Source organism: Lagopus muta, chromosome 24, assembly GCF_023343835.1.
Source record: "Lagopus muta isolate bLagMut1 chromosome 24, bLagMut1 primary, whole genome shotgun sequence".
NCBI classification, from domain to species: Eukaryota; Metazoa; Chordata; class Aves; order Galliformes; family Phasianidae; genus Lagopus; species Lagopus muta.
The window spans coordinates 3162090-3187109 of NC_064456.1; the positions used below are offsets into that span (position 1 = coordinate 3162090).

Here is a 25020-nt window from a genome sequence, read left to right on the forward strand (position 1 = left end):
GGAGCTGTCAGAGGCTGGTTAAACAGAAATAAAATAAGGCGAGATAACGTTAAGGCAATTTTAATAGAGTACAGATTAGTTTTTCCTCTCTCCCACTCAAATCTTTATATACAGGATGTCAGTATTTGGTTTAAAAAATATTACAGAATTACAAATCTGATTTATACATAGTGGTGGGTTAAGCAAGCAGCTAAAAACAGTGACCGAGCTAGAAGCATTCCTTATTCCCTTTATTTATAACACTCTCCCAAGAAAAGTACCATGAGACTGTGGAAATTCAATCAGAAAACCAGATTTACAGATTTCTTTCAGGTTCAGGCAAGGCACTTATCAAAGTTTTCTTATATACACATGGGAGGGAACAGCACAGGAGGATCAAGTGCCTGTCACTGCGCAGGCAGCGGCTGTGCCATGTGCATGGTAGGGGCCTGCATCGGCCACCCCTCCTGGTGGGTCTGCAACAGGCGGTACAGCTGCTTCAGGTGAGCCACAATGTTGTCCTTGATGTCAGGAGTAGAGATCTGGAGCCGCACGCTGCCGCTGTCAAAGGAGCGCGTGAAGTCACCGGAAAACATCTCGTATATCATCCGGGCCACAACAGGGATGACCTGTTGAAGAAATCCATCATTTCAGCCTAGCCATCACACAGTACATTTCTGTTCCTCGGCAAGGACTCCTTGCCAGAGAAGGTTCCCTGCAGGATAGTTTCCACAGACACCTAAAGCACACTCGCAGCTCAATGCTGTTTGGCAAAAGAGTATCTGCATATGCTGTGACAAAATCCAGCAGCCCTGTTGGGATTTCCCCCTGCCAGTGGTCACAGAAGAGAACAACAGTACTCTGGTTCCTGTGGGTATCAATCTAGAGCCAGTGCATTGCCCCAGCAGGGTTATCACACATCACTCCAAGGCCTTCGTTCCTACCTGAACCACGATCAGCTTTCTCTCCCGAGGTTTTCCATCAGGCCACTCTTCCCCAAAACAGAAATAGATCTCAAATGGTGGCTGTTTCTCAATTTGTCCTTTCTGGTGGGCAATCAGCTCTAAGAAGAAAAGCAGAATGCTGCAGGTTTGTCCACTTTTTGGATAGGAATGCTTACCATGTCCCACCCACATTGTGCCAGGTCTCAACTCTGCTCCCTTGCCAGAGCTGCTTCTTGCATATCCACAATTACAGCCTGTTTCTTGAATACACAAAAGCTTTCTTTAAAAGCAAACCCACCAGCAGCTCAGACCATTAAATAAGCCACTCCACAGTCCATCAAGGTTAGGGGAAGCAAGGACAATTACTCACGCTCCATGCATATGCAAACTAATTAGCACATTCAAACCAACCCCCAGGACAGACCGCCCTTTCCAAACGTCACCAGGATCCAAAGTTATCTTCCAGAAGCAGAAGCTACCTACCACTTAGGAACGTTTCCAAACAGAAGAGTTTGACTTTCTTTTGCCTCTCAATCAAATTTGGTGTAGTGGCAGAAGGTGCACAGGGACCGGACCAGTACACCTTGCACTGGCAGAGCCGCACAGCGTAGATGGCATGGCCACTGACCTCCAGGATCAGTCCCCTGTCCATAACATCCAGCAGCCGACTGGTGAAGATCTTTTGCTTTTCATTGGTGATTTGCTCTGTTCCTGGAAACCTTACTTGCTCCAAATTAATTGGCCCAAAGAGCTCTTCCTGGTCTGGCATAGGACCCAGCTCTCCGTAGAACAGTCTGCATCCCTGCGGGTTGCTCACAGTTGTTGTCTGCCCAGTCTCCTTTCCTCGATATTCGAACTTGATTTCTAGGTCTGTCACTGAGAGAAACTGTCAGTAGGACTTTTCCTGGACCTCTGCACATACATCAGCAGTAGAGACATATCACACAATACAAGCTAGGCTTCCAGGGATGTTTTAGCTATACACAGATGCTAACGAGCAAAAAAGGATTTAAAAATGGTTTTGACTTTTTAAGAACAATGACAGAAGCACTACAAACCCATGAACGTACTTGGAAGAGAGCTGATCCAGAGCTCCGGGCTGCTGAAGAAGTCATGCTGCAAAGCAGTCGGGGGCATCTCCATATCCAGAGGTTCATTCTTTGGCCACACAGCTTCAGGGCTGCAGTTCTCTGCGCTGGCTGGAGCCATCGGAGAATCTACAGAAGGGAATTGACTCTTTCCTAAGCCAAGTCTTAATTTCAAGCACGCACCAATATACAAGCAAATAACTTCACTATTACATTACAGCCTATGGTACCAACCATTGATATTAAGAAATGGAAATGTCTCTTGAATAGGGACATGCTGAGATGGATTCAATTCTTCCTCTTCATCCTCATCAAGATCATTTTCCTTCTCATCCCATGGAGCTGAGCCAGTGGAACCTGCAAACAAGCACAAAGTGGGCAGACAATGGGTATGAAACACTGCAGGGCAAGGAGCTACTGTGTGAAGATGCATTAATTTTAGTACAGGCATACTATGGCTCAAAGTCCTCTTCAGGTGCAGCTGGGCTTACAGCAGCTGCCAGGCACTGCACACAAAGGCAGCTCGGGAGTTAATGCCACGCAGGGAAAGGTGCACGCATTGGACAAACGCCTGCTCAGTAACCAGCTCTGTACCAACAAGGCCCTCACCTGGATTAATGATTGATCCCTGGGACTGCGGGATATCGCACACTTCATAGATTTTCACAGGATTCATGGGCACCTCCTTGGTGCCATCATACATCAGATTGAACTCCCGGCTTTTGTTAAGAGCACATCGGAGCTGGGCTTTCCATTTTGCAGGGTCTGGCTCGTCGACTCCTTCCTGGTATTTTCCTGTTTCCACAGCCCATGCCTGGGGACAAAGTACAGCACAGTGCTCAGTCCAGCCCTCACAACAGAGCTAATTTTATCAGAAATAAAGCTTAGGAACAAATTTAGTGTGAAAATCCTCTTCTGCAGAAGCCTTAACCACAGCTCTTCTGATAACGGCAGCAGACGTTCCCTCCTTAATAGCTTTTCCCATTAAAAGGAGAAGATAAAAATAAATGCATGAAGATGCATGCTCTGAATGTACAAGTTAAGTACCAACCACACAGGATCGTGCACTGAGTCTCTCTGGGTGTCTCAGCTGTGATACCAGAAACCATTTCTGGTTTCTGCTGTCTGGAAGCATCTCCTGTGCAGGGGATGGATTTGGTTACAGCGGCGTGGAGCAGCCCCAGCATCAGAGCATCAGTCATCCATTGACCAGGCAACCATACATCACCAGGCCTGTCATGGTCTGAAAGGGTTAAAGAACTGTACACCTCTCCAGCGCAGTGCCAAGCTTGGCACAGAGCACCAAGGTGCACAGAGTGGCATTTCAAAGAGCCAAGAAAGAGAACAAAACGCACCTGGAATCTGCTACTGAAACGCCTATAGAGCTGTGGGGACAACAATTCGGCCCTTTGTGTAACCAAGCTTCTCCCTCCCTCACCTTGAAGATGGTGTTCTCCTCCTCGTGCTGCGGGCTGTGCCGGGTCGCGTGCTTCCAGGGGATCTGGAACCTCTTGGCTTCTCGGTTCAGCCAGATGAGGCCGGGGTACATCCCACTGTCCACCTGGGCCACCAGCCACGGCTTCAGGCGCACTCTGCGCGGGTGTAACGCCATTGTCTAAGACAGACAGAGGTGAGAGCAGACCAACTGCAGCAGGTTAGTTTGATTTCTCTTGTTTACAAAGTGGACTTCATGAAAAAGCACCCTATGGGGTGCTACTGCTATCAGTTGTTAGTGCACACTGAAATCACTGACTCAGACTTAGCTAGCGACTGTTCTACAGGAGGAGCTACACTAAGCAGAGACTGTAAGTATTTCTAGAACAACAACTTGGTAAATATTCCATTAAGTAGAGATGTACGTTATTTGTGTTAATTGGGAAGGCTGAGCCCCAGCCAAGCCCGAGCTGGAAATGCTGCGCAGGAGATAAAGCCACCAGCAAGCCACAGCAAGAACTGACATTGGAATTCCAGAAGCCTCCACGTACCCCTCACTGAATGGGACTCTCACTTTGTTTTCCTTCAGTCCTGTCAGTCTCACCTTAGAGAGACAAAGCTAAGGGGCCAAATCTGAAGTTTCTGCCCCAACTGAGGTATAGGAGGAATCATCAGCAAGGACAGGACTGCTTTATAAGAGATGGGCTTTCCTCCAGAAGTCATTTCACGTCTGTCCTCAAGTTCCTCAGTGCAGCAGAATCATCTGCAAACATCACTGCAAGGTGCTGACCTGCAGTAACTGCAGTGTTTATCCAGGAGGACACGAACTGCAAGTCCACGCTCATGCTAGAAATCAAGTCATGCTGCCTTAACGGTTTGGTAAGAAAACAAAACTGCAGTTAAACTACAAATGGGATGCCTTAAGTAGTATCTTGTTGCTGCTACATTCGTAACCAGCAATATTCTTCTTCATCAGAACAGACAAAGCCAAAGAGAGTAAACAACTGCCCCCTCTGCAAGAAAAAGCAGCATTTAGCATCTTTTGGGAGGAGGGATTCATGCTACATGTGTTAGAAGGCATATCTCACACATTCATTCTGTGAATTGTAAAACAATGAGGAAAAAATGGCAATTTTCCCATTGATAAAGCAAATACAAATCCTTCACCATGAGCCCCAGACACTGCTACTGGAGTTGCAAAAGGAGTCTAGCAGCAGAGATAGAGGAGATGATAAAGCCTATCCAAGAGCTAGCTCAGGAACATGTTTTATTTGTTCAAATACCTGCAAGTGTTCACACAAAATTAATCTGAACGCGGCTTATTTTATCTGTTAAGCAAAGAAATTGTCCTGATTTCACTGCAAATCCTGTTTAAATAGTACTTGGAAAACGTGCTTAGCCAAGGACCCAGGCATATTAGCAGATATATCTCCAGGTGCTGCAAAAGATCAGAAAGGAATCCTCAGCATTATTTTTATGCTTCTGAAAGCTGCTCTATCAGTTATCCGTACACAAAACCCCATCAGAATTAAACACTCCACAAAGTGTTTGCAAAAATCACAAAGCCCAGGTTAATTCTGGGCTTAGAATTGAGACAAAAACAACAAAAGTCAGGTATTGATCTCACATGCAAAGGGAAAATCAGCGATTTCTCCTTGGAACAAGGAAATCCTAACCGAAGCTTGTTCCTGCAACTTCTCATACATTTAACTTTACTGCAAGCAGCCTCTCTGCCTCTAGTAACACACACATCTGCAAGGCCAAGATGGAATAGAAACCCATACGCACCACAGAGAAAAATTCATGCCTGCCTTTCATAGAAAACGGATTCAGTCACGTGCACAGAGCATTGGCACTGCCCATTAGGATCAAACTGTCCCCTGGGTGACAGCCAGCCCCTGTCAATACCAGATGTTACAATGCTTTATGACCTTTTATCACCAATGACTTGTTGACACTGCGAGAGCAAACCAACTTGAATCCATTGCAGCAGACAGTGACTCAGCCCCTCACAGCCTTCAACTTCCAGCCCAAGAATCCGCGACCACCGGGCGCTGCGATGGCAAAATGTTACCCAGCAAGAGCTCACGGGGGGCTGGGAAACGAACAAACACCTCACAGCCCAGCAGCAAAAGTCAGAGCCAGCCACAGTCGATTTCGGTGACCCTCAGCACAGCTGTCAGCCAACGTAACAGCACACAGCACCACGCTGCATAGGGGCTGCTCTGGGTCAGGGTGAATAGCCCGTGTGCCCAGAGCTGAAGGATGCTCCGTGCCCCTCCTGCCTCCCTCCTGCACGCCTCTCCCCATAGCGTTGCAGCCCACGGGTTTTCCCAGCTGCAGCGCTTTCAGGCTCTGCCAGCACCGCCAACACTCAGCACCTTCCCAACCAGCTCACAGCCTCTAAGCAAGGAAGGGGCGTTCTCTGGGTGCAGCTTTGCAGTACCACGGGCTGCCACCTCGTTCCTCACTTGTTACCTTTGTTTGATGACATTCTCGTGCATCTGGTGGATTTTTTTTTTCCTTCCCAAAGGCAAGCAGCTCAACCCTCGTATCAGTATTCCCACCGACAAACACACTGAACTTTCATCCAGTTAGCTGACACTCCACCACCCCCCCGCACGGGGAACCTACGGCTCCCACATCTCGCAGCTTTGTACATCACCGCTTCCCCAAAGCCCCACAGCCCCTCGCTGCGGCCATTAACCCTTTCAGCGATTCCTCGCGATTCCCACGACAGAGATGAAAGGAAGGGGCCTCCCAGGTGCCGGGTCTCATAGCTGTGCTATGGGAACAGCCGTCGCGGCACGGGGGGACGAGAGCCACCCCGTCCTGCCTTCGGGCTTCGCTTCTGCTGACTTCAAAGACATCGCTTAAGGCTAACGGCAGCACGACCCGTGCGAGCAGACAGAGAAGGCAATAAACGGACACGGGCCGGGCAGTCCCCTCCCCTTACAGCCCGGAACGGGCCGGGCAGGAACACCACGGGACGCCTCCCGGCGCCGCCTCGCACAGAGCCGAGTCCTCTCCCCATCGGCCGCCTTCCAGCTCCGTCGCGGCCCCGCGCCCCGACCCGCTTCGCCGGAACCCCGCACCGAGCGAGTCCCGAGAGCGGCCCCGCACCGCCCGGCCCCGCCGCACAGCTGGATCCCGCGCCACTCACCGCTCCGCTCCGCCGGGGGTTGCCGCGCCGAGGCAGGGGCCGCTCCGCTCCGCGCCCCGGGGCTCTCCGCCGCCCCGCGGGGCCCGCGCGTGGGCGCAGCGGCGGGGCGGCGCCGGCGGAGGAGCGAAGGGGGGAGCGCGGCGGCGGCGGCGCGCACACGGCGGCGGCTCCGCCCTCACCTGCTCAGGTGCGCCGGGCGCAGCCGCGACGCCGCCCGCCCCGCCCCTCCCACGGCTCCGCTGCGCTGCGCCCCGTCGCCACGGGTGGGGGCAGCCCGACCTCTTTTTTTTTTCTTTCTTTCTTTCTGCTCTGAAGTGGAATTCTGAAAAACAAAATGAATTTCGTCCTTTTTTTTTTTTTCCCACTCCTCCCCCTTCCTCCCCCTCCCCTCACTTCATAACCCGTTTGGCCCAGCGCATCCATCCATTACGTTTTAACCAAAACTTAAAGCCTCAAAAACTTAAAAAGACCAGCGCACAGCCGCTTTCTCACCAAGCCGTACCAACTTTCCTCCTCCCGCAGCCCCGGCCCTGCGCGCACCCTCCTCGCTGCCTGCGGCATCCCTCAGCATCCCGCCGGTCTCGCTTCTCGTTCGCCTTTCATTTCTTTTCCCTGTAGGTGGAGAGCCGTGACTCAGTGGTGAATCTTGGTTTCAGGAGATCGCATAATGCTTCCCCGTTCAGTTTCAATGAACTAGAACAAACAGTGGGGAATTTCCCTCCTCCTCCATCATGGAACACCGTGGACGGTGCTGAATCCTGACTTTGGGAAGACTAACCCACCCCCAGAGCTCAGTGCTACACCAAGATTTAGGAATTATATGTGCAGAATGCAAACAGAAAATGGAACTCTGTATTTTCCTTGGGAAGTGTGCCTTGCAAGATGCCAAGTGAAAGAGAAACCTTTCAGCCCTATTCATCACTGAAGCATGGCCATTGGAAGTGACATTGAGCAGGAGTTTGTCAGAACAGAGCAAAATGTCTGGCAATGAGAGACAAACATCTAAGGTTGATGTTTCCATTGTAGGACTGTGCTGTGCTGGTGAACTTCAGATTTCGCTGGTTGGTTTTCCCCAACTTTTTTGATAGGGAAAGTGAGGGACAGCTGCTCCTTAATAACACCTCCATGTTATTAGTCCTGCCATGTGCAATCATAGAATGGCATGGATTGAAAAGGACCACAGTGTTCATCTCGTTTCAACCCCTTGCTATGTGCAGGGTCATCAACCACCAGACCAGACTGCCCAGAGCCACATCCAGCCTGGCCTTGAATGCCTGCAGGGATGGGGGCAATGCAATGGCCAGTATGGTGAGCGGGCTGAGCTCCCAGAGTGTGAGAGACCTTTGATCTCCTCCTGAGAAACTCAGCACCAGCACTGGGCACATCCACCCACATTCCTGTCACCTGCACTGCTGTCTGCTGGCAATGGGAAAAGTCAGAGTGGTTCACATTGGTGGCCGGATGCTCAGAACACCTCAGAATGTTCCCTGGGCAGAGCTCTGCTCCTCCCATGCCTGCCCTGGGGATGCTGCAGACTGCCCATCCCAAGGAGTGCTCGTGCTGCTGTGCCTGAAATGATGGAGCAGTACAGAATGAGTGAAGCCCTCACTGCACCTCCAGCCTCACAGCAGCCGATCTCGTCGCACAGCCAGGCCTGCCCTGCAGCCATCCCAGCCTCTGCTCAGCAGGGACAGGGAGGTGATCGTCCCTCTCTACTCTGCTCTTGTGAGGATCATCTGTAGTGCTGTGTCCAGGTCTGGAGCCCCCAGCACAAGAAAGACAGAGAGCTGTTGGAGAGGGTCCAGAGGAGCCACAGAGATGATCAGGGGGCTGCAGCACCTCCCCAAAAAGACAGGCTGAAGGAGCTGGGCTTGTTCAGCCTGAAGAAAAGGAGGCTGCAGGGTGACCTCATTGCAGCCTTCAGTACCTAAAGGGAGCCTACAAACAGGAGGGGAATCAACTCTTTGAAAGGGGAGATAACAGCAAGACAAGGGAAAATGGTTTGAAGTTGAGGGAGGGAAGATTGAGGTTGGATGTCAGAGGGAAGTTCTTTGCTATGAGAGTGGTGAGGTGCTGGAACAGCTGCCCAGAGAGGCTGTGATGCCCCGTCCATCCCTGGAGGTGTTCAAGGCCAGGTTGGATGGGGCCCTGGGCAGCCTGGGCTGCTATGAAATGTGGAGGTTGGTGGCCCTGTGTGTGGCAGGGGGTTGGAGCTTCGTGATCTTTGAGCTCCCTTCCAACCCTGGCCATTCTGTGATTCTGGGAAGGGTGCTGCAGCTGCCAGGCACATAACACAGAGCTGTGCAGGGCTTTTCCCTGAGTTCCTCCTGGGCAATGCTGCAGCATGTGGCAGCTTGTTGTGCTGGGGAGCTGACAGGAGTCGTCTCTTTTTCCACGCTGTCGGTGGGGAAACTCTGCAGTGTTTCAGTCGTATGGGCGATGCTCTGCGGATGTGTAATCAGATATTCCCCTTTGCAACTCATCACCGAAATTGCTCATTCTGATGTGACATTTCTTAGCAGGTATCACCCTATGAAGCATTGATCGGAACCCTTCAAGGAGCCGAATAGAACCTGGCTCTTTATTACAGTGACCTGCATCTGTTTTTTGAGGCGTGCAGAGAAACTCCTTAGGTTGACAAACTGTCCTTCACAAAGTGATGTCCTGCTGGCCATGGAGCAGCAGCTGTGTCTGTAGTCTGCGGAGTGCGTGCTTTGGGCTGCAGGAGTGTCTGCAGGGCAATGTTCATACCAGGAGTGATGGTATTTCATTTCAATACCAAAATCACATCAGTACTTGTGTTAACCTGATTCCATGCCCTGATATGAGCAGCAGCACCAGGCAGGCTTTGTAGCTCAGGTCTCTTTCAGTCCTCTGTTCCTGGCTAGAAAAGCTTGTAGTCATCGAAACAACGAGGAGCCATTTTCTGTCCTGGGAACAGATCACTAAGTTCCCATAAGGCAAAACACAATTATGCAATGAGGCAGCATACTGTCCCAGGCATGCACAGTCTTGTTATGCACTCTCAGTGCTCACATTCCAACATGCAGCCGCTCACAGAAGCGCTGCACAAAATGGTGCAGAACCCTTCAATGCGCTGCAGAGCCACGCAGAATCCTCCAGTGCAATGCAGGAGCATGCAAAGCCCCCCAGCTCGTTTCCCAGCAGAAGCAGCTATGCTTCTTGCAGGCTCTTTGACCCAGATAGAGCCGTGCCCTCACCAGGTATCAGGTGAAATGAATCAAGGAATGTCAATTGAGGAAAAGGCTTCATGTGGTAAATGGAATGGGGAATACAACAGATGAAATACCACAGTAACAGTCGGTTGGCAGAGGTGCTTTCCAGCAGGTCTGGCTGAATGGTGAGATCCTATATGTTCTGGTGTCACACTGCTCCATTGCCAATGAGTTATCTCAGAGGGGTGAAACTTGTCCACAGCATTTGTAAAAGGAAGAATTAATCTTAGTAATCCCATTGCATTCTAGGTGCAGAGAAAGACAGACACGATTCCTCCAAATTAGCAAGCCCAAATAGTTGACTTTAATTGAAAGAGAAGAGCTTTACCCTTCCCAACAATTCCCCTGGTCTTCCCCACCCATTGCTATTACTGCTGAGCAGCTTTTGTCCTCTTTGTGTTTAAGATCCTGAAGTGAATGCATCATTCACTGCCTGGGCATCCTCACACACTGAAAATTACTGACACCCACAGCTGTGCTCTACTTCTGCAGATCTGCATGCACACGCACAGGCATCTCCCCATGCACACATACTGCTATTGGCAGCACATTGACAGCTGGAAGCAGATTAAGAGGAAGCCCCACTGCAGACACAAAATACTCCCACAGCAGCAAATTTTAGACTGACTGTTGACCTCCCTTTTCCACATTAGAAACTCTTCTTCCCAAGCCAATCTGCTTCCAAAAAAGAACAGCTTAAATCCTGGTGGTCTTTAATATTACTGTAATGGGGAGTCTATTGTTTCCTATTAACACTACTCCAATCCTCTTAAAAGGAGAATCCTATCTAGCTATCAGCCTGGCTCAGGCACATTTTTAGCTACAGGTCATTTCTTTCCAGCTGACACAGATAAGTGGTCGGTTTCAAAACACCTGGGATGATGAAGATCAGGGCTGGAAGCCCCAGCAGGAACAGGGAACAGTGGTGGGAAGGGGGGCTTTTGGCAGCATTTGGCTGTGACCAGCCCCATACCAGGCTTCTACAGAGCAAGAGGAGGTCAGTATTATAGCTAGACATGGCAAGCAGAAGTACTTCAACTGCAAAACGCACAGAAGAGGAATAAAGAGGCCTCAGGTTTTAAAAATACACATTTCTATATAGAAAGGAAATAAAAGACGAGTTGCTGTTCATTGAAAACGTCCATCATGTAGAGCAATAGGAACACTTGCCTTCACGTATTCAATTCTTTGGCACTTTGTGTAGAGTTCAGCTTGTAGTAGGCATTCAATTAATTTTATATGTCAGTGGTCCCATTAATGTTAGCAGCTTCCCTCATGTGAGTGGAGTTGTATGTATTTTATCAGGCTTTGCTCTTAATGTTTCTCATTCACTTGCCTTATTTCACTGAAAAGTTGGAGCACTCCCTGCAAACAGGTGGTACGTGCTTCCATTAGAAAAAAAAACTAATGAGGGAGCTTATTATCCTTCTTTTTAATGAAAAGCATAATGAAGTGAACACAGCTTGTGGGCAATGTGCAAAAGGAAGCTCAGTTCCCAAATTCTTCAGCATAAAGGTGTTGATGTGCAGGAGGACCCCGAGCCTCTGCAGTCTGGTTCTAAATAGGGCACAGCCCAGAACATCTGAAGGTCTCTGTGGCTCATGGGTGGGAATCTCCTAATGATCTTAGTTATTTTTATACGTGTCTGCTGCCACATGCTGCTCTGCCCCAGTGCAGAGAACAGCTCTGTGGGCACCCAGTGAGCGCACGGGGAGCTGGGCACAGCCTGGGGAAGGAGAAATTAAAAGACAGCAGCAACACAAAGTCACGATATTCACATCAAATTGAGGCACGGAACAGCCAGGAAAAGAAAAAGCAACTGAAGGCGTTATAAAGGAGCGTACAAGCAAAGGAATTTGGATTTTCTCTTCTCTTACGGAGCAAAATGGGACAGCAGTTTACCAACGCTGAAGGGGAACAGACAGAGATTGACGTTGCTGAACTGCAGGAATGGTACAAGAAATTTGTGGTTGAATGTCCCAGCGGAACCCTCTTCATGCATGAATTCAAGAGGTTCTTCGGCGTCCAGGATAACCAGGAAGCAGCAGAGTACATCGAAAACATGTTCAGAGCTTTTGATAAGAATGGGGTAAGCAGTGAGGAGTTCTTATGCTGGTCTGTCAGTGATCAGCACCTTTCCTTTCCTCCTGCAAGATGCAGGTCTTCTGGTGCAGCTCCCAGCCATGTCATGGTGCTCTATTGGGACAGAAGGGGCATGCAAGGTACTGCAGTGTTCTGCATGGGCTGGGATGGCCTCGCAAATCTGCATACTGACTAAAGGCAGAACACCCTGATTGGAGTGTTTGTAGATGGATTGAAAGGTTTAAGTTGTAGGCGGTCGTATTTGTGACAATATTACCGGAAGGACATCCAGTTATCAAAGGCTGAGTGGGAAAAAATCTGTTTTGCCAGGGGGGTGACAGTGACTTGATGTGCAGTAGAAGAAGCGTGTGTACATATAAGCAGGTGGCATGTAACAAAACATTGATTGCAGTTGCTCAGAAGCAAAGGAACGTCGTCCAATTCAGACCTCCTGGTATGGATTCCCTTTGCTGTAGGGAAAATGAGGCACCCTTTCCTGGGGTGCTTTCCCCAGGGCTCCTGGGCAAGCAGGCTTGCTGGTTTAGTTGCAGTTTATACATTCTCATATGTTAGTGCAAAAGATAGCTTAATGCCCTCCTGTAATATTCACAGAAGTGAAATATGCTTGCCTTTCTCATCTTGAAATAGGTAAGGGATGCTTGACAGTCTTATTTTTCTGAAGCTCTTGACTGTATTCAAAGCAGCACAGATACTCTCAGCCCATGCAGTATCGTCTGGCAGTTTTGCACTGAGGTTTTGTAAGCGGTTTTCTATCAGTCATGGCCAGTTAAGCATCAGTGAGACTCTCCTCTTTTCCTTCAGGATAACACCATTGATTTTCTGGAATACGTGGCTGCCTTGAATCTTGTTTTACGGGGAAAACTGGAGCACAAGCTGAGGTGGACGTTCAAAGTGTATGACAAGGATGGGAATGGCTGCATAGACAAACCTGAGCTGCTAGAAATTGTTGAGGTAAGTCGGCATTGCCTCATCCCTCATTTCAGCAATCACAGTTCTTTGGCAACATTGTGATGCACTCAGTTTTTGTGATAACTGAGGTTTCAAGGCAGCCGTGGGCAGCAAAGCAACAGTGCCTGACCCTGGTGAAGGGTCAGAGGGTTGGTGGAGCCCAGCAATGAGAGCAGCAGTGCTGTGAGCTCTGGGTTTCTGCTCAGACCTTTCCGTCAGATGTTTTACATCAGAACCCGCTGTCCTGGCCAAGAGGAAAATGGTTCAGCCCTGCTCCTCCCAGCAGCCAGGCTTCCTGACTGCACAGCAGCTGAGAATACGCTGGGAGGCACAAACTAGCAGAGAAATCCCATTTGTAATTAGTCCTTTCTGGGTTTCTGTTCCGTGCTTAGTTTTAATTAGTGACTGTGAAGAAGTGCGAGGAGGCATGTGGGTTAGCAGGCAGATACAGGTAACTGGCCTTTAACTTCAGGTGAATCCCTCAGGCAGTGTGCCAGCCACAGCTTCACCCTTTCATGGCCATATTGATGAGGTTCAACTGATGCTTGTATGATATTTTAGGATTTGGGAGTAAATGCAGTACCAAAAGAAATCAGCTGTGGAAATCAAGTCCTTTGGATGGCCAGTAGCTGGGAAATAGCAACTAGTGTGTCACCTGCAGGGCAGGTGGGGAGCATCTGGGAGCCAGACCTGGTCAGGTTCAATTATGGTTTTGAGGTCAGACTGGAATTGGCCAGAACTGTGTTAGGCCCTGGCTAATCCCCTCTATGGGAAGACACCAGACAAAACTCTTCAGCCTAATGAGCAGAGGTAATGATGAGCAGGTGGCTGTCATGTCAGGCGGAGGTGGAAAATGCCATTTTCTAATGGCAGAGTGAAGCAGGAGTTAGGGTACGTGATGCTGCAGGTTCGGGGCTTGCAGCTCAGGCAGGAGCTCCAGGGGAGCTGGGAAATGTAGTTGAGCCTGGATTTGGCTCTGCTGAGGCCTTAGGAAAAAGTCGTATTGAAAAGCCAGTTTTTCCTATCTGAAACTCTTGCCTTTTCTTTGCAAGGGGGCTCTGAGGTCTTGACCAGGTTCTGTGAGGGAAGTAAACGGCTTCAAGGCGCAGATAAAGCAATCCCTAGTTGTGAGTGTAAGATCAGAGGTGGATCTTTCTCAAAAGAGGTTAAAGCTGCAGCCTTTCTAAAAGGCCTCTGCACTGCTGGTAAAACAATGAATTTCATTGCTGCTCTTCATTTTCTAAGCCCTTTTTCTGACTTGTGATCTTCCTTTCAGTCCATCTACAAGCTGAAGAAAGTGTGTCGGTCAGAGGTGGAGGAGAGGACCCCACTGCTCACACCAGAGGAGGTTGTGGACAGGATATTTCAGCTGGTGGATGAGAATGGTGATGGTAAGGAACTGATGGCTCAGATTGCATTCATGCATAATGTAAAGTTATCTCTGCTGGGCAGGCTGGTTTTAATTATGTTTATCAAGAAATCGCTTAGAATGATCGCATTACTCAGACAAGTTGGGTTTGGTTCTGGTCTGTTCATGGTCAGAGCTGAGAGCAGCTTGGTGCAGCAGGAGGAAATCTCTTCTTATTTTAATGTAAAATATCACTGTTCTGTTTGCATGCTGCACCACCATTGTTCTCTGAGAGCCCACAGCAGCCACAGAGTGCATCCCAGCCTGTGAACTGCAGCCCAATGGTGCCTGCGGGGTGTGCTTGTGATCCTGGCTCAGCCTTGGGAGCTAAGGTGGCACTGCATGCTAGCCAAAGGGATGGGGGGGGGGGCTGGAATGAATGGATGGGGTTACAGCCCCGTTATTGGCCTTTTTTAGCCAGCTGACCTGTAGAGTTTGTATGGGGAAAACACAGGAGGTGGTTTTCACTTCCTGTTGTCCTCCTCTTGTGTCTGATCTGTCCTGTTTTGTCTCCCTGTCCTGTCCTCCTCACCTCCCACACAGGGCAGCTGTCCCTGGATGAGTTCATCGATGGGGCCAGGAAGGACAAGTGGGTGATGAAGATGTTGCAAATGGATGTAAACCCCGGGGGATGGATCTCAGAGCAGAGGCGGAAAAGTGCTTTGTTTTGAGGGAGCCCAGTTTTGATATGGCTGAAGATGTGATGCAGACTGTGGCTGTGGCTCTCTTACTCCAGGATGTAGTGGCTTTCCTTGTCAATACAATCTCAGCATCCAGATGAAAACTGCAGTGGCTGAAGAAGCTGTATCTCACTTAAAACCCATGTGCTGCGAGGGCTCCTGGGACCCAGAGACTATTTTTGGCCAGTGAATAAGTCTCTGTGTGTACACAGTGCCACTCTGGGTTTTGGTTACACCCCGAGGAACAAACTTTCCATGGTGAAGTGGAGCAGGATCTGGGCAGCATCTGGTCCAGGTAACAGAGCAGGGAAGTGAGAAGTCCTGGTGTGGTGGTGCCATCTCTGTTTGCATCATTGATGTCTGCAGATAGCAGATGCTAACCCAAAAGCAGTAGGGGTGCTCTGATGACAGTCTGCACCATCTGCAATACTGTTATGGTACATAAAGTGTTTGCATGTTTAGTGGATTATGCTACCAATAATGTAAAGTGATTGAACACCACTGTATTGTAGATTATAAGGTTTATATTCAGTGTAAGCCAAAGCTGCACACAGCCGAGGAAAAGGCAGGGGGAGCCGTCACTGCGAGTGCCTCCCTCTGCAGAGCACATTCTGCTCTTTGCACATGGGACAAGGGCTGCAGGAAGAGCAGAGTGAGCTCAGGGTGTCACTGCCATGAGGAGGTGACACTGCTTGGCTGGCAGGGTTGGAGAACAGGAGGGGACAGACAAATCCACTGTATTACTGAAGGGGTACAGTGGTTTTACACTGGACTTTCATTGAGCCACTCTGCAGAGAGAAAATTGGCACAGCTTGGAGGTTGAGCTTTGCTTGTTCTTACAGCTGACCCGTATACCTACATACCTCTGTGAAAGAATTTGAGTTGGCCTCATTCATTGATTCACTTCCCTTGGATTTATTTTTCCAAGTATTTTTTCCTTACAAGAAAATATTCACCTGCAAAATAACCTGAACTTTCCTGTTTTACTTTTCCCATGGGATCACTGGGCCAAGCCCCATCCACGAAGATGCTGGCATTCTCTCTTTTGTTTTTGTGGGTTTTTTTGTGGCCTTTAATCATGACAGTAGTACCTTTCACCAGGTGACCACTTTGCTGGTTTGCAGTTTAGTCCACTTAACCAATGTTTAAGTCCAGGAATAGGAGGAAGTGTTTAAGGTAGGGCACAGTCAGTGCTGGAGACCGAATTTCCACTTTGAAGCAGCCTTTCTGAGAGCTCTCTGTAAATAGGCTCTCACTCATGGCATTCCTGCTTATCAGAGCAGATTGGACTCCTCGCTTATGCTGCTGTAAGGAAGGGTTCAAGGCTCATTCAAGTCAACAGTTGATCCACCTGAAAGAAACATCTCCCTTCCAGTTGTGATATGGGGACCTGGGGGACAAGATTCACTTTGCTGATTTTCAGCCTCTCGGACAAACGTTCTCATGGCAGAATACAAATCAAGCCCTCACATTTCAGCATCTCAGGCAATGTGACACTTCATTTCTGCTTCTCACAGTTCTTAACTCAAATGGTTCTGCAGTTACTGTAGTTTCACAGCCGTGGTTTAACCAAAATGCTGCGGGTTTTGGTGCCCTGCTCCCCAGTGGGGAGGCAGCTGTGCATCTCTGTGCACGCACTCCTGCACTGGGGTGGTAGAGGGCATCCTAACACCGAGCAGATGGTGCCAGGAGTTTTGTATCGTGCGTTTAATAAAGATTGGTTTATTAAAAGTTGGTTTGTAGCAATTATTTTTTGCTAGAATGAAGCTGGAGACCGGAGCGTCTGACCACCATTCTGGTGTTTAGGGCTGATATAAAGAGCTTAAGGGAAGTAATGGGAGTTAAGAGCAGCAGCTGAGCTGTGTGAGGCAGAGGTGGGGACGGTGTTGCAGACACAGAGCAGGAATGGAGTTCTGTATGGCTGCTATGCAACAACACGGGCAAGTGTGTGTGTGATCAATGCTCATTTTCTGAATGGAATTTGACAGAGCTGCTGACAGTGCTGTGAGCTGAGGGTGCAGCAGTGAAATGGCCTCTGGTTCATCCCTGTGAAGGCTCAGGAAGGGACCAAAAAAAAGTTTGGGACTCAGCTGCAGGACGCTGGCACTGATGGGGACAACAGAGGTGCTTGAGCTGGAGCAGCTCAGCAGAAAATCTCTTTCCAATCTTGTGATCTTTCATTGAGAAATCACAAGGCGCTTTGGTCTCGGTCCTCCTTTTAAATCCACAGGTATAAAGGCTTTGATCTCCTCCCAAACTCAGCTCACACTTACATCAAGGTACCGAAGTCAGACATTCTGCATAATCCATTTTCCAGACTCGCAGCCCAGCTGGAATTGGATTTGGTTGATCGGATTTCTTGTTGGTCTAAATGGAGAAACAGGATGGCTTGGAGGGGGCAAATGCCATCTGATTTTCTGAGCTCCTTACCATCAGCTCTGAGGTTTGATGCACGCAGGGTTGGGTGGGATTGAAGGTGAAATAAGTGGGTTGGGAAGCTGGAGGTGAAGCAGGTGGCTGAGAGTGAGGGGCTGTGAGTGGGGAGCACTGCATCCTCAAATGCTATGGGAGGGAGTGCAGCTCTGAGCAGCCGAAATCATGAAGCTGAGAAGGACAGAGGCTGGTTACACTGTGCTTAGCCACACTATTTATCTGTGTTTGTATGGGAGGTGAGGCTCACCTGTGTGTCGCTGGGGCTCTGTGGCTGCCCAGGGGAAAACGTTGTGTGCAGCTCATCCCTTGGGAGTATTGAGAACCAATGGACAGCTCAGGGCTTCAGCAGCCCCACGGGTTCACCCACTGCTCCCCAAATCCTCCGCTCTGTGCAGGGGTTGTGCTGCACATCACTCCTTGTTGGCATTGCTGACAGCATGTCTGTGGCTCCAGCACAGCTGCTGCCATTTGGAAAAGAAAAATTAACCAATTTTGCATGATTAGGGAGTCACAATATTAGTTTTCCATTGTTTTTACTTTGTTTCTGCCGAGGCTGAGAAAACATCCTCCTGAGAGCAATGCTGAGGGGTGCAAGCTGCCAGCTGGGTTTCTCAGGCCCTTTTAGAGGAGCTTTGTCTTTAGGGTTCCTATGGCATTGAAATTGGGTGTGCTGGTGCTTCTTGCAGCAACTTGGGAGCACAGTGCATCCCTCTGCTCCCCAGGGCAGCAGACAGGGGCAGGATGGGGACAGAAGGAAACAGAGGGAAAGCAGCAGGAGCCTGGGAAGGCCAGGAAATAAAGCAGAACTCTCAGAGAAACAGCTCCAGGAGTACCTAGGGGTGAGTTCTGCTTAAAGAAAGCTAAACCTGTTCAATGCAAACGGCACTGAGAGCAGCAGGCAGTGCTCACTGTGAGAAACCAGGGCTCCTTCCTTGCTTGTGCTGTTCTTGCAGAAGGACATAACAAAAACAAAGGTTGTGTCAGAGCTTGTGTCAGAGAGTTAACCTGTTCTGCTGGAAGCAGGAGTGATTGATAGAAAGAGAAAAGCACCAGGTGAAATGATTTTGTAAAACACCTTTATTAATTCACTATAAGATCGGAAGTGCAAAAGCTTCCAGGTACAGTTGCCCCCACATGAAAAATGTGCACAGGAAAAAAGGGACCAAAAAATTCGCTTGTGAATTGCAAGCATCCAGAGATACACAACAAAGTCCTTCGGGTGGGCAAGAGCTCCTTCCTGGTGCCCTGCATTGCCTCATTGTGCTGAAATTGGCTCCCAGCAGATGAGGAAACTTCAGGGTGCTGGAGGAAGGGCTGGGTGGGTGTTTGGGGGACGGTGCTCACGCCAGCTGTGCTGGTGGGTGCTGGGGCTGCCTGCTCCCCACAGCTGGGTGTTCGTGGAGCCCATCTCTGCAGCACACCCAGCTGCATGGAGATCATTGCTGCCTGCAGAAAGCAGCGGATGCTCAAGGTGCCATGGAGCATTGCGAGGGTTTGTTTTGTTGGATGGGTGATGAGACATGCAGGAGAATTCCTGACCTGGTCCCTCTGGGGTTACTGACATTGTGACCGTTCCAGGTATGAGCATATCCTTCAAGTTCTGACTGTTGGTAGAAAAAAAGGCACCATTCTGTGTTTTTAATGCTTTAAAACAAAGAAAAGCCACTGATTCACCTCTCTCCTTTTCATTACTCAGAGATGTTTTTGTCTTACGTTATCACTAATGATTGCTAATGTAATAGCAACAAATCAAAGAACTGTGTGACCAAAGCCATTTGCTTTTGGGGAAAACATTGAGAATGCTCAGAAAATATATGGAAAGAGACATCTCAGATCTGCTTTTTGGGCACAGGCAAACACCACTCCGCTCTTCAAAGGGAATTATCCCTGTGCAGAGAACCAGCTGGGAACTCTGCAAGTAAACACATGCCCTATTCCTGTTTGCAGCAGCTCTGAACCCAACGGAGGTCCCACTGAGGAGCAGAGTCCTCGTGTGAGCTGAGCTCCCATCCAGATCCATGTGCTCTGTGGGTGCTGGCATTGGCCAGTGGCTTGGTGAGAGCTCTGACTGCTCTAATGTACCTGAACCCTGCGTGCTGCAGCTCTCCCTGCCCTCAGAGGTGGAGCTCTGCACACCCCTACACAGCAGTGACCTTCAGAGGCACCCGAGTTGAGGTGGGCACTGGCAGCCCTGCAGCAGAATGGCACGGCCGTGTCCCCAGCATGTCATGCTGCATTGACCCCCCCGTGCTCCCTCCACAGTGCTGTGTGTCAGCAGGGCCAAGTGTTCGGAGGGGACATCAGTCCCTGTGCTCATAGGGTGCCCAGCGCTCCGTCACAGCATCAGAGTGGCACTGGGACAGTCCCCAGCTCCCGCAGTCACAGCCCGTTTCGTGTCAATAATGCAAAGGAAGGGGGAAGAAAAGTTTGAGGGAACGTGTCCTGGAGTTTACTGGGCAGCCTCCTCTGCCTCCTCCGGAGCGTGTGGGTTCTTCCCATCATTCTGGATTAATTTCACGATGTGTGTCAGGTCCAGGCTGCGGGTGAGGATGTCGAGCAGCACCTCGTCCTTTTGGACACCTTCCATGAACTCCTCCAGTGAGAGCTCACCTGTGACACACAGCCAGAAAGGCTTCGTTAGGTCTCATTATATCCTGCAGCCCTCATCCTCCACCCACAGCCCCCACACCAGTCCAGGAGTTGTGGCTGAACCATAGCACACAACCCAGCCCCACGGCAGCGCAGCCCCACACTGCAGTGTCCCCCTGGTGCCCACAGGGACCTATGGAAGAGCAGTGGGAGCCAAACCTTCCCCTCACCCACTGCTACAGGGCACCCAACACCCAGAATTGCTCCAGCAAATCGGGCTGCAGGGAAGGAGAAGGAGAGGGCAGAGCTTGACGTCGCATGGGAAACTTCCTTACCATCCCCATTGATATCAATTTTATCAAACACCATGTTTGTGAACTCCTCAGCTGTCATGGCTTCATTGCAGCGGTTGATGGCTCGGATGGCCTGGAAAGAAAGGACACACAGAATGGTACTGAATGCTGTGCAGGTTTCTATATTGCTACAAGGAGCTCAATGATCTGACACGAGACACTTTTTTCCAGACATTTAGGTTCTGAAAGGGACAAGTAAAGTCCTTCCTAAAATAATGGAGATTAAACTCACTTTGAATTGCACTCAATGCATTAAAAGCTTAAGTGGGCATACTGGGATAAGCCAGGAGCCCTTCACCTCTGCAAATCCTTAGATTAAATTCAAGTGCTTATCTCAGCCCAGGCTGCAGTGGCCATGCTCGTACATGACATCACAAGGGGCTCACTGTGCACCAAGGTGCAGGGCAGCTCAGGGCTGAGGTTAAGGCCAGGGTGAGGGTTAGAGTTGAGCTAGGATTAGGGTTGGGTTAGGGTCAGGGGGAGGCAGGTCCCAGTGTGCTCTAAGAAGGCGGGTGGGAGCGCTGGGCAGTGCCTGCTCATTTGGGGAGTTGTCTGTTGGGTTGGGATGTTCCCATTGCAGCCTCTCTCCACCCGTGTCTAATAACCCTCGTCTGTGGAAGAAGCAGGAAAAGCAGAGCCCACTCACTTTGATGATGTTTAGCAATTCTCCCCGGTCAATGCAGCCGTTCCCATCTACATCATAGAGTTTGAAATACCATCGCAGCTTCTGATCCACTTTGCCTTTCAGGACCAAGCTCAGGGCTGCCACATATTCCATGAAATCTATGTAGCCATCCTAGAAGCAGAAGGATTTAATCTATACAGAGCCTTAATGAGCAAACTTGACATATGTACCTGGCGAGGGATTCATGAGCCTCAAATCTCCCCATGCTAAAGGAATCTTGCTCTGCAAAGCAGCAGTAATTCAGAGGTCAAAGAGGAGCAAGCTTATGGTGGATCACCCAGCACTTTGCTCTCTGCACACACGTAACAGCTCCTCTCTGCTGTCAAGGGGTTTGTCTGCTAACTTCCAGGAGAGAAGCGAACCCAGGAGGGACCCAGGGCCATGCAGAGTCCTGGGTACCTGAATCCCATGGCCTTCCCATCCAAATCGCTTCAATGGAAAATGGTACATGCTACAAAACCATGGAAAATCTTCTGGAAAGAGTAAGGTGGTGCTTTGTCAATGAACAAAGCCCCGGGCTGTCCCATGGAGCAGCTTCCAGAAGGGATCATCTGCTCTGCTCCACTGCTGGATTAGTGCAAATCGCTGCTGAGCCCTTCCCAGCAGGGGTCTCCTGAGCATCAATTCCTTTTCCAGGCACGGGGTCAAATACCAGGCAGTGAGAAAGGAAAGGGCTCGGACATAAGCAAAACCACTTTTAGAGGATTCATAGCCTAAATTGTATTATTTCCATGGGATTAAGCCCACTAAGCATGAAGCATCCTCCTCATCTCACTGGTGCTCAGGCCCTGCATGCAAACCTCTGCGGGGAATGGCAGCTCCTTGCCAGTGCAGAGCATGTGCAACAAAATCAATGACATGGCAATCTATTTACAATTCATAACAACAGAAAAACACACCCAAGCTGTGCTGCAAAGCATTGTTTGTGCCACGGTGGGCTTCTGCAGGAAGCAGAAGGTGTCACAACACCAAGGCTTTGAGGGCACTTCATTTTAAAGGGATCGCAGCGTGCCCAATGAAAACCTACAATTTTAATAACTTAGAATTCAAAGGGAAATATCAATCCTTGGAGAGCCTCTTCCAGAGCAATCAGCAAGTGAGGAGGCTCTGCTGGCTGATGCCCTACTGCATTTCTTCACACTGCCTAATTACAATCTATGAGGCTGCAGACAATCAGGCCATGCATTGCAGATGCACACCTACACTGCCAACGCCCGCCATCGCGCACGGAACAGCACGCAGCCAACCCACAGAGCAGAGTGGGAAGGACAATATTTACCTTATTAAAGTCAAACGTCTCAAACATTTGCTCAACGTATTTGTTTGCTGACGGGCTCAGGTTTTTCAAGCCAAAAAACTGTTTGAACTCATAGAGGGTGAGCTGGCCTGATGGGCACTCCGTCATGAACTTCTTGTACCACTGGTGGCACTCGGTGGCACTCAGCTCCTCCACTGCTTTCCCATCCATGTTCCCCATCTCCACACAGAGCGCTGGGCACTTTGCAGCCAAAACTGGAGGTCAGTGGATGAGTTCAGAGGTTGGTGGGTGAGTTCTGGGGTCAGTGGGTGAGTTCTGAGGTTGGTGGATGAATTCAGAGGTCGGTGGCTGAGTTCTCAGGTTGGCAGATGAGTTCTGAAGTTTTGGGGCTTTGAAGTTCTCCTTCTCACCTTTAAAGTGCCTCGTGCTGGTCCCAGCCCAGCGGTGGTGGTGATGGACACGGGTTCCTTTGTCTCTTCAGGCAAATGTAAAAGCACAACAATCAAAAAGCACAAAGACACAGAGCTGAGGGTGCCATTTAAGTACCAGCAAATCCTCCCTCAGCCAATGAGGAGCAGGGTGGACTCCCACCAGGAGCATTAAGAGTTCAGGTTTAAAATAGAAAGGAGGTAAAATGGGAAGGTCTTGCAGATTACAGCCCAGCAGAAGATTAGGAGGGCAGAATTTGCTCTGTGACAGTGTAAGCTCCTAATCTACTTCACTTACAGTTTTCTGTGGGCTCACACGAACAACAGCTTTTGCACAGAAATCAGTGTCAAAGAAAAAGAGAGGAAAGCACTCAGATGTTCTGGTGGTGGTGTCACCCTATCGCTCTTCCTCAGCCTTATTCTACTGGAAGATTCCTGTGTGGGAATCACAGAGTCACAGAATGGCCCGGGTTGGAAGGGACTTCAAGGATCATGAAGCTCCAACCCCCTGCCACATGCAGGGCCACCATTTAATACCATTTAATACCAGCCCAGGCTGCCCAGGGCCCCATCCAATCTGGCCTTGAACATCTCCAGGGATGGACAGGGCATCCACAGCCTCTCTAATTCAAATCAATTTGAAATTCAGAGAGGGAAATTTCCATTTTGGCTCCTATCAGGGATGCTGTTAGGGTATATTCAGTGTGCTGAGACGGACACAAGCAACATCATTCCTTTGAATGGCTAAGTGTAAGTGTGAATGCAGCTGCCAGATGCTTGTGCATGGAAGTTCCTGCACCACTGTGAGCCCCACATCCACCCTCACAGCACCCAGAGGAGGACTGGGAGATCACAGGGCATATCCTGAGGATGTGGCATGGGCCTTCTGCTAGCGCTGTCATTGTGGAGCTGCCCACAGGGAACCTGTCCCATAGCACCTCTGCTTTTAGATCACAGCCTTAAGACAAAGAGCTCAGTTTTGCCTGCAGAGCCTGGTGTTGAGCCTTCATTGAAGTAAATTGTGAATAAGTCTGCTCTGGTAGGTGGCATTACATAAGCATAAAACAGTTATGAAAAAGGAATTAGATCGAGGAACTGTAATTGGATGTACTAATCCTGCTCCTGCCCGCGGCTGGCTCAGCTCCTGCTGTGCCCAGCATGGTGCAGAGGGAGCCTCTATGGGGCAGCCTGTCCCAAAGCACAGCCAGGCCTTGCAGTTGTTGGGTGCCCATTAATAGAGGCAGGGTTGCGTGCTAGGGGTGGGTGTGAGCTCACCAACAGTTTCCAGAGGCTTTGCTAACACTGCATCTGGAACACAAAGCTGGGATGCTCTGGGAGAGCAGCACGGAGATGTGCCAGCCACCCCACAGCCACTGGGAATAATAATTTCCCTGTGTGTAGGGCAGATCTGTGAGCAGTGCCATGACTCTGCTGCCCATCCCCTGGGTCCATGTCACTTCTGATCTATGCCTTCAGGTGGGAAGCAGGAGGAAGACCAACAGCTGCTCTCACTGCTTTGGGTTTATTGCTCTGCATTACGGCTTTGAGTTGGGTTGGGTCCCCACTTCATGATGTTAGCGCTCTGGACGTCCATCACCTTCTTGGTGTGATCGGTGTCGTGGTGAAAGAGGTACCCACAGGTCGGCCTCTGTGAGGTGTAGAAAGGGCTGTATGAGTTGGAGCAGTGCCGTGTGTAGAAGAGGAACTTGAAGGAGTCGGGTTCCTGGCCCCCAGTGTGGGCAACAAAGGGGACGAAGCGGGAGGCCAAGGTCTGCTCTGAGCAGTGCTGTGCTGGGGATCCCCGGCCCTTGGGGCTGGGTGGAGGGTGGGGAGCATCCTGCTTTGCTTTGTTCTCCCCCATTCCCTTTGCCCTCTTCTGGTCTTTGCTATGTGTGGCCTTCTGGTGTTTCAGTCACCTGAAAAAAAGTTGGACAAATGCATTTTCAATGGACAAATGCACTGCCGTCAGCCAGCAGTGCTCAACATCCCGACGTGATCATTGCCTACCAGTGGCCAAAAATCAGAATGAACATAAACCAAAACACGCTGAGGGACTTGGACTCATCCCCCACTGCTTGCAGGAAACTGCTTTTCCCTTTGGCGTTGGGCACGGTGGAGCCCTGGTCCCAGATTAGGGTCTCAGTAATAACACCTATAAATAATAGCAATATGAGCTCCTTCCACTGCCGTGTCAAGACTCCTCCAAGCAGCAGCCACAGCTGACAGGCTGTGCAGACAGCTTACCCCAGCCTGATGCATGAGGTGCAATGGGGCGTGAGCAGCAGCAGCAT

General features: G+C 49.9%; 4 protein-coding genes across 5 annotated transcripts; 1 reads left to right on the forward strand and 3 right to left on the reverse strand.

The window, feature by feature from the left end:
* Positions 1-44: 44 nt before the first annotated feature.
* IRF6 (interferon regulatory factor 6) lies at positions 45-6709 on the reverse strand. 2 transcript variants are annotated; one of them, XM_048925969.1, is made up of 8 exons: positions 6609-6709; positions 3450-3626; positions 2621-2825; positions 2246-2368; positions 1994-2140; positions 1407-1799; positions 924-1042; positions 45-608 (listed from the first exon to the last, which is right to left on the reverse strand). In XM_048925969.1, the coding sequence occupies exons 2-8, from the start codon at positions 3621-3623 to the stop codon at positions 387-389; spliced, it is 1383 nt and encodes a 460-aa protein (XP_048781926.1). In that variant the 5' UTR covers positions 3624-3626; positions 6609-6709; the 3' UTR covers positions 45-386. The 2 variants fall into 2 exon arrangements, with proteins under 2 accessions (XP_048781926.1, XP_048781927.1); XM_048925970.1 differs by lacking the exon at positions 6609-6709 and adding an exon at positions 4729-6517.
* Positions 6710-10053: 3344 nt separating this feature from the next.
* Positions 10054-16681, forward strand: GUCA1B (guanylate cyclase activator 1B). The gene is made up of 4 exons (XM_048925948.1): positions 10054-11933; positions 12749-12898; positions 14172-14286; positions 14847-16681. The coding sequence occupies exons 1-4, from the start codon at positions 11730-11732 to the stop codon at positions 14972-14974; spliced, it is 597 nt and encodes a 198-aa protein (XP_048781905.1). The 5' UTR covers positions 10054-11729; the 3' UTR covers positions 14975-16681.
* A 3184-nt stretch (positions 16682-19865) lies between these two features.
* GUCA1A (guanylate cyclase activator 1A) lies at positions 19866-22520 on the reverse strand. Its single transcript, XM_048926178.1, has 4 exons — positions 22323-22520; positions 21005-21154; positions 20341-20431; positions 19866-20026 (listed from the first exon to the last, which is right to left on the reverse strand). Exons 1-4 carry the CDS (start codon positions 22518-22520, stop codon positions 19866-19868), a joined length of 600 nt encoding a protein of 199 aa, XP_048782135.1.
* Positions 22521-24251: 1731 nt separating this feature from the next.
* Positions 24252-25020, reverse strand: GUCA1ANB (GUCA1A neighbor). Its single transcript, XM_048926263.1, is given in 4 exon segments — positions 24252-24620; positions 24622-24645; positions 24791-24881; positions 24974-25020. Coding segments are annotated over 4 exon segments (531 nt in total).

Bases quoted from the DNA above. Each gene is read 5' to 3' on its own strand.
- IRF6 (XM_048925969.1), bottom strand. From the start codon at position 3,623: ATGGCGTTACACCCGCGCAGAGTGCGCCTGAAGCCGTGGCTGGTGGCC. The intron at 2,141-2,245 runs GTTGGTACCATA...TCCCTTCTGTAG, and splicing joins TCCATTTCTTAATATCAATG to ATTCTCCGATGGCTCCAGCC. The intron at 609-923 runs GTAGGAACGAAG...TTTCTTCAACAG, and splicing joins GAAAGCTGATCGTGGTTCAG to GTCATCCCTGTTGTGGCCCG.
- GUCA1B (XM_048925948.1), top strand. From the start codon at position 11,730: ATGGGACAGCAGTTTACCAACGCTGAAGGGGAACAGACAGAGATTGAC. The intron at 12,899-14,171 runs GTAAGTCGGCAT...TCTTCCTTTCAG, and splicing joins AGCTGCTAGAAATTGTTGAG to TCCATCTACAAGCTGAAGAA. The intron at 14,287-14,846 runs GTAAGGAACTGA...CCTCCCACACAG, and splicing joins GGTGGATGAGAATGGTGATG to GGCAGCTGTCCCTGGATGAG.
- GUCA1A (XM_048926178.1), bottom strand. From the start codon at position 22,520: ATGGGGAACATGGATGGGAAAGCAGTGGAGGAGCTGAGTGCCACCGAG. The intron at 21,155-22,322 runs GTAAATATTGTC...TTCTGCTTCTAG, and splicing joins AGACGTTTGACTTTAATAAG to GATGGCTACATAGATTTCAT. The intron at 20,027-20,340 runs GTAAGGAAGTTT...TGTGTGTCACAG, and splicing joins AATTGATATCAATGGGGATG to GTGAGCTCTCACTGGAGGAG.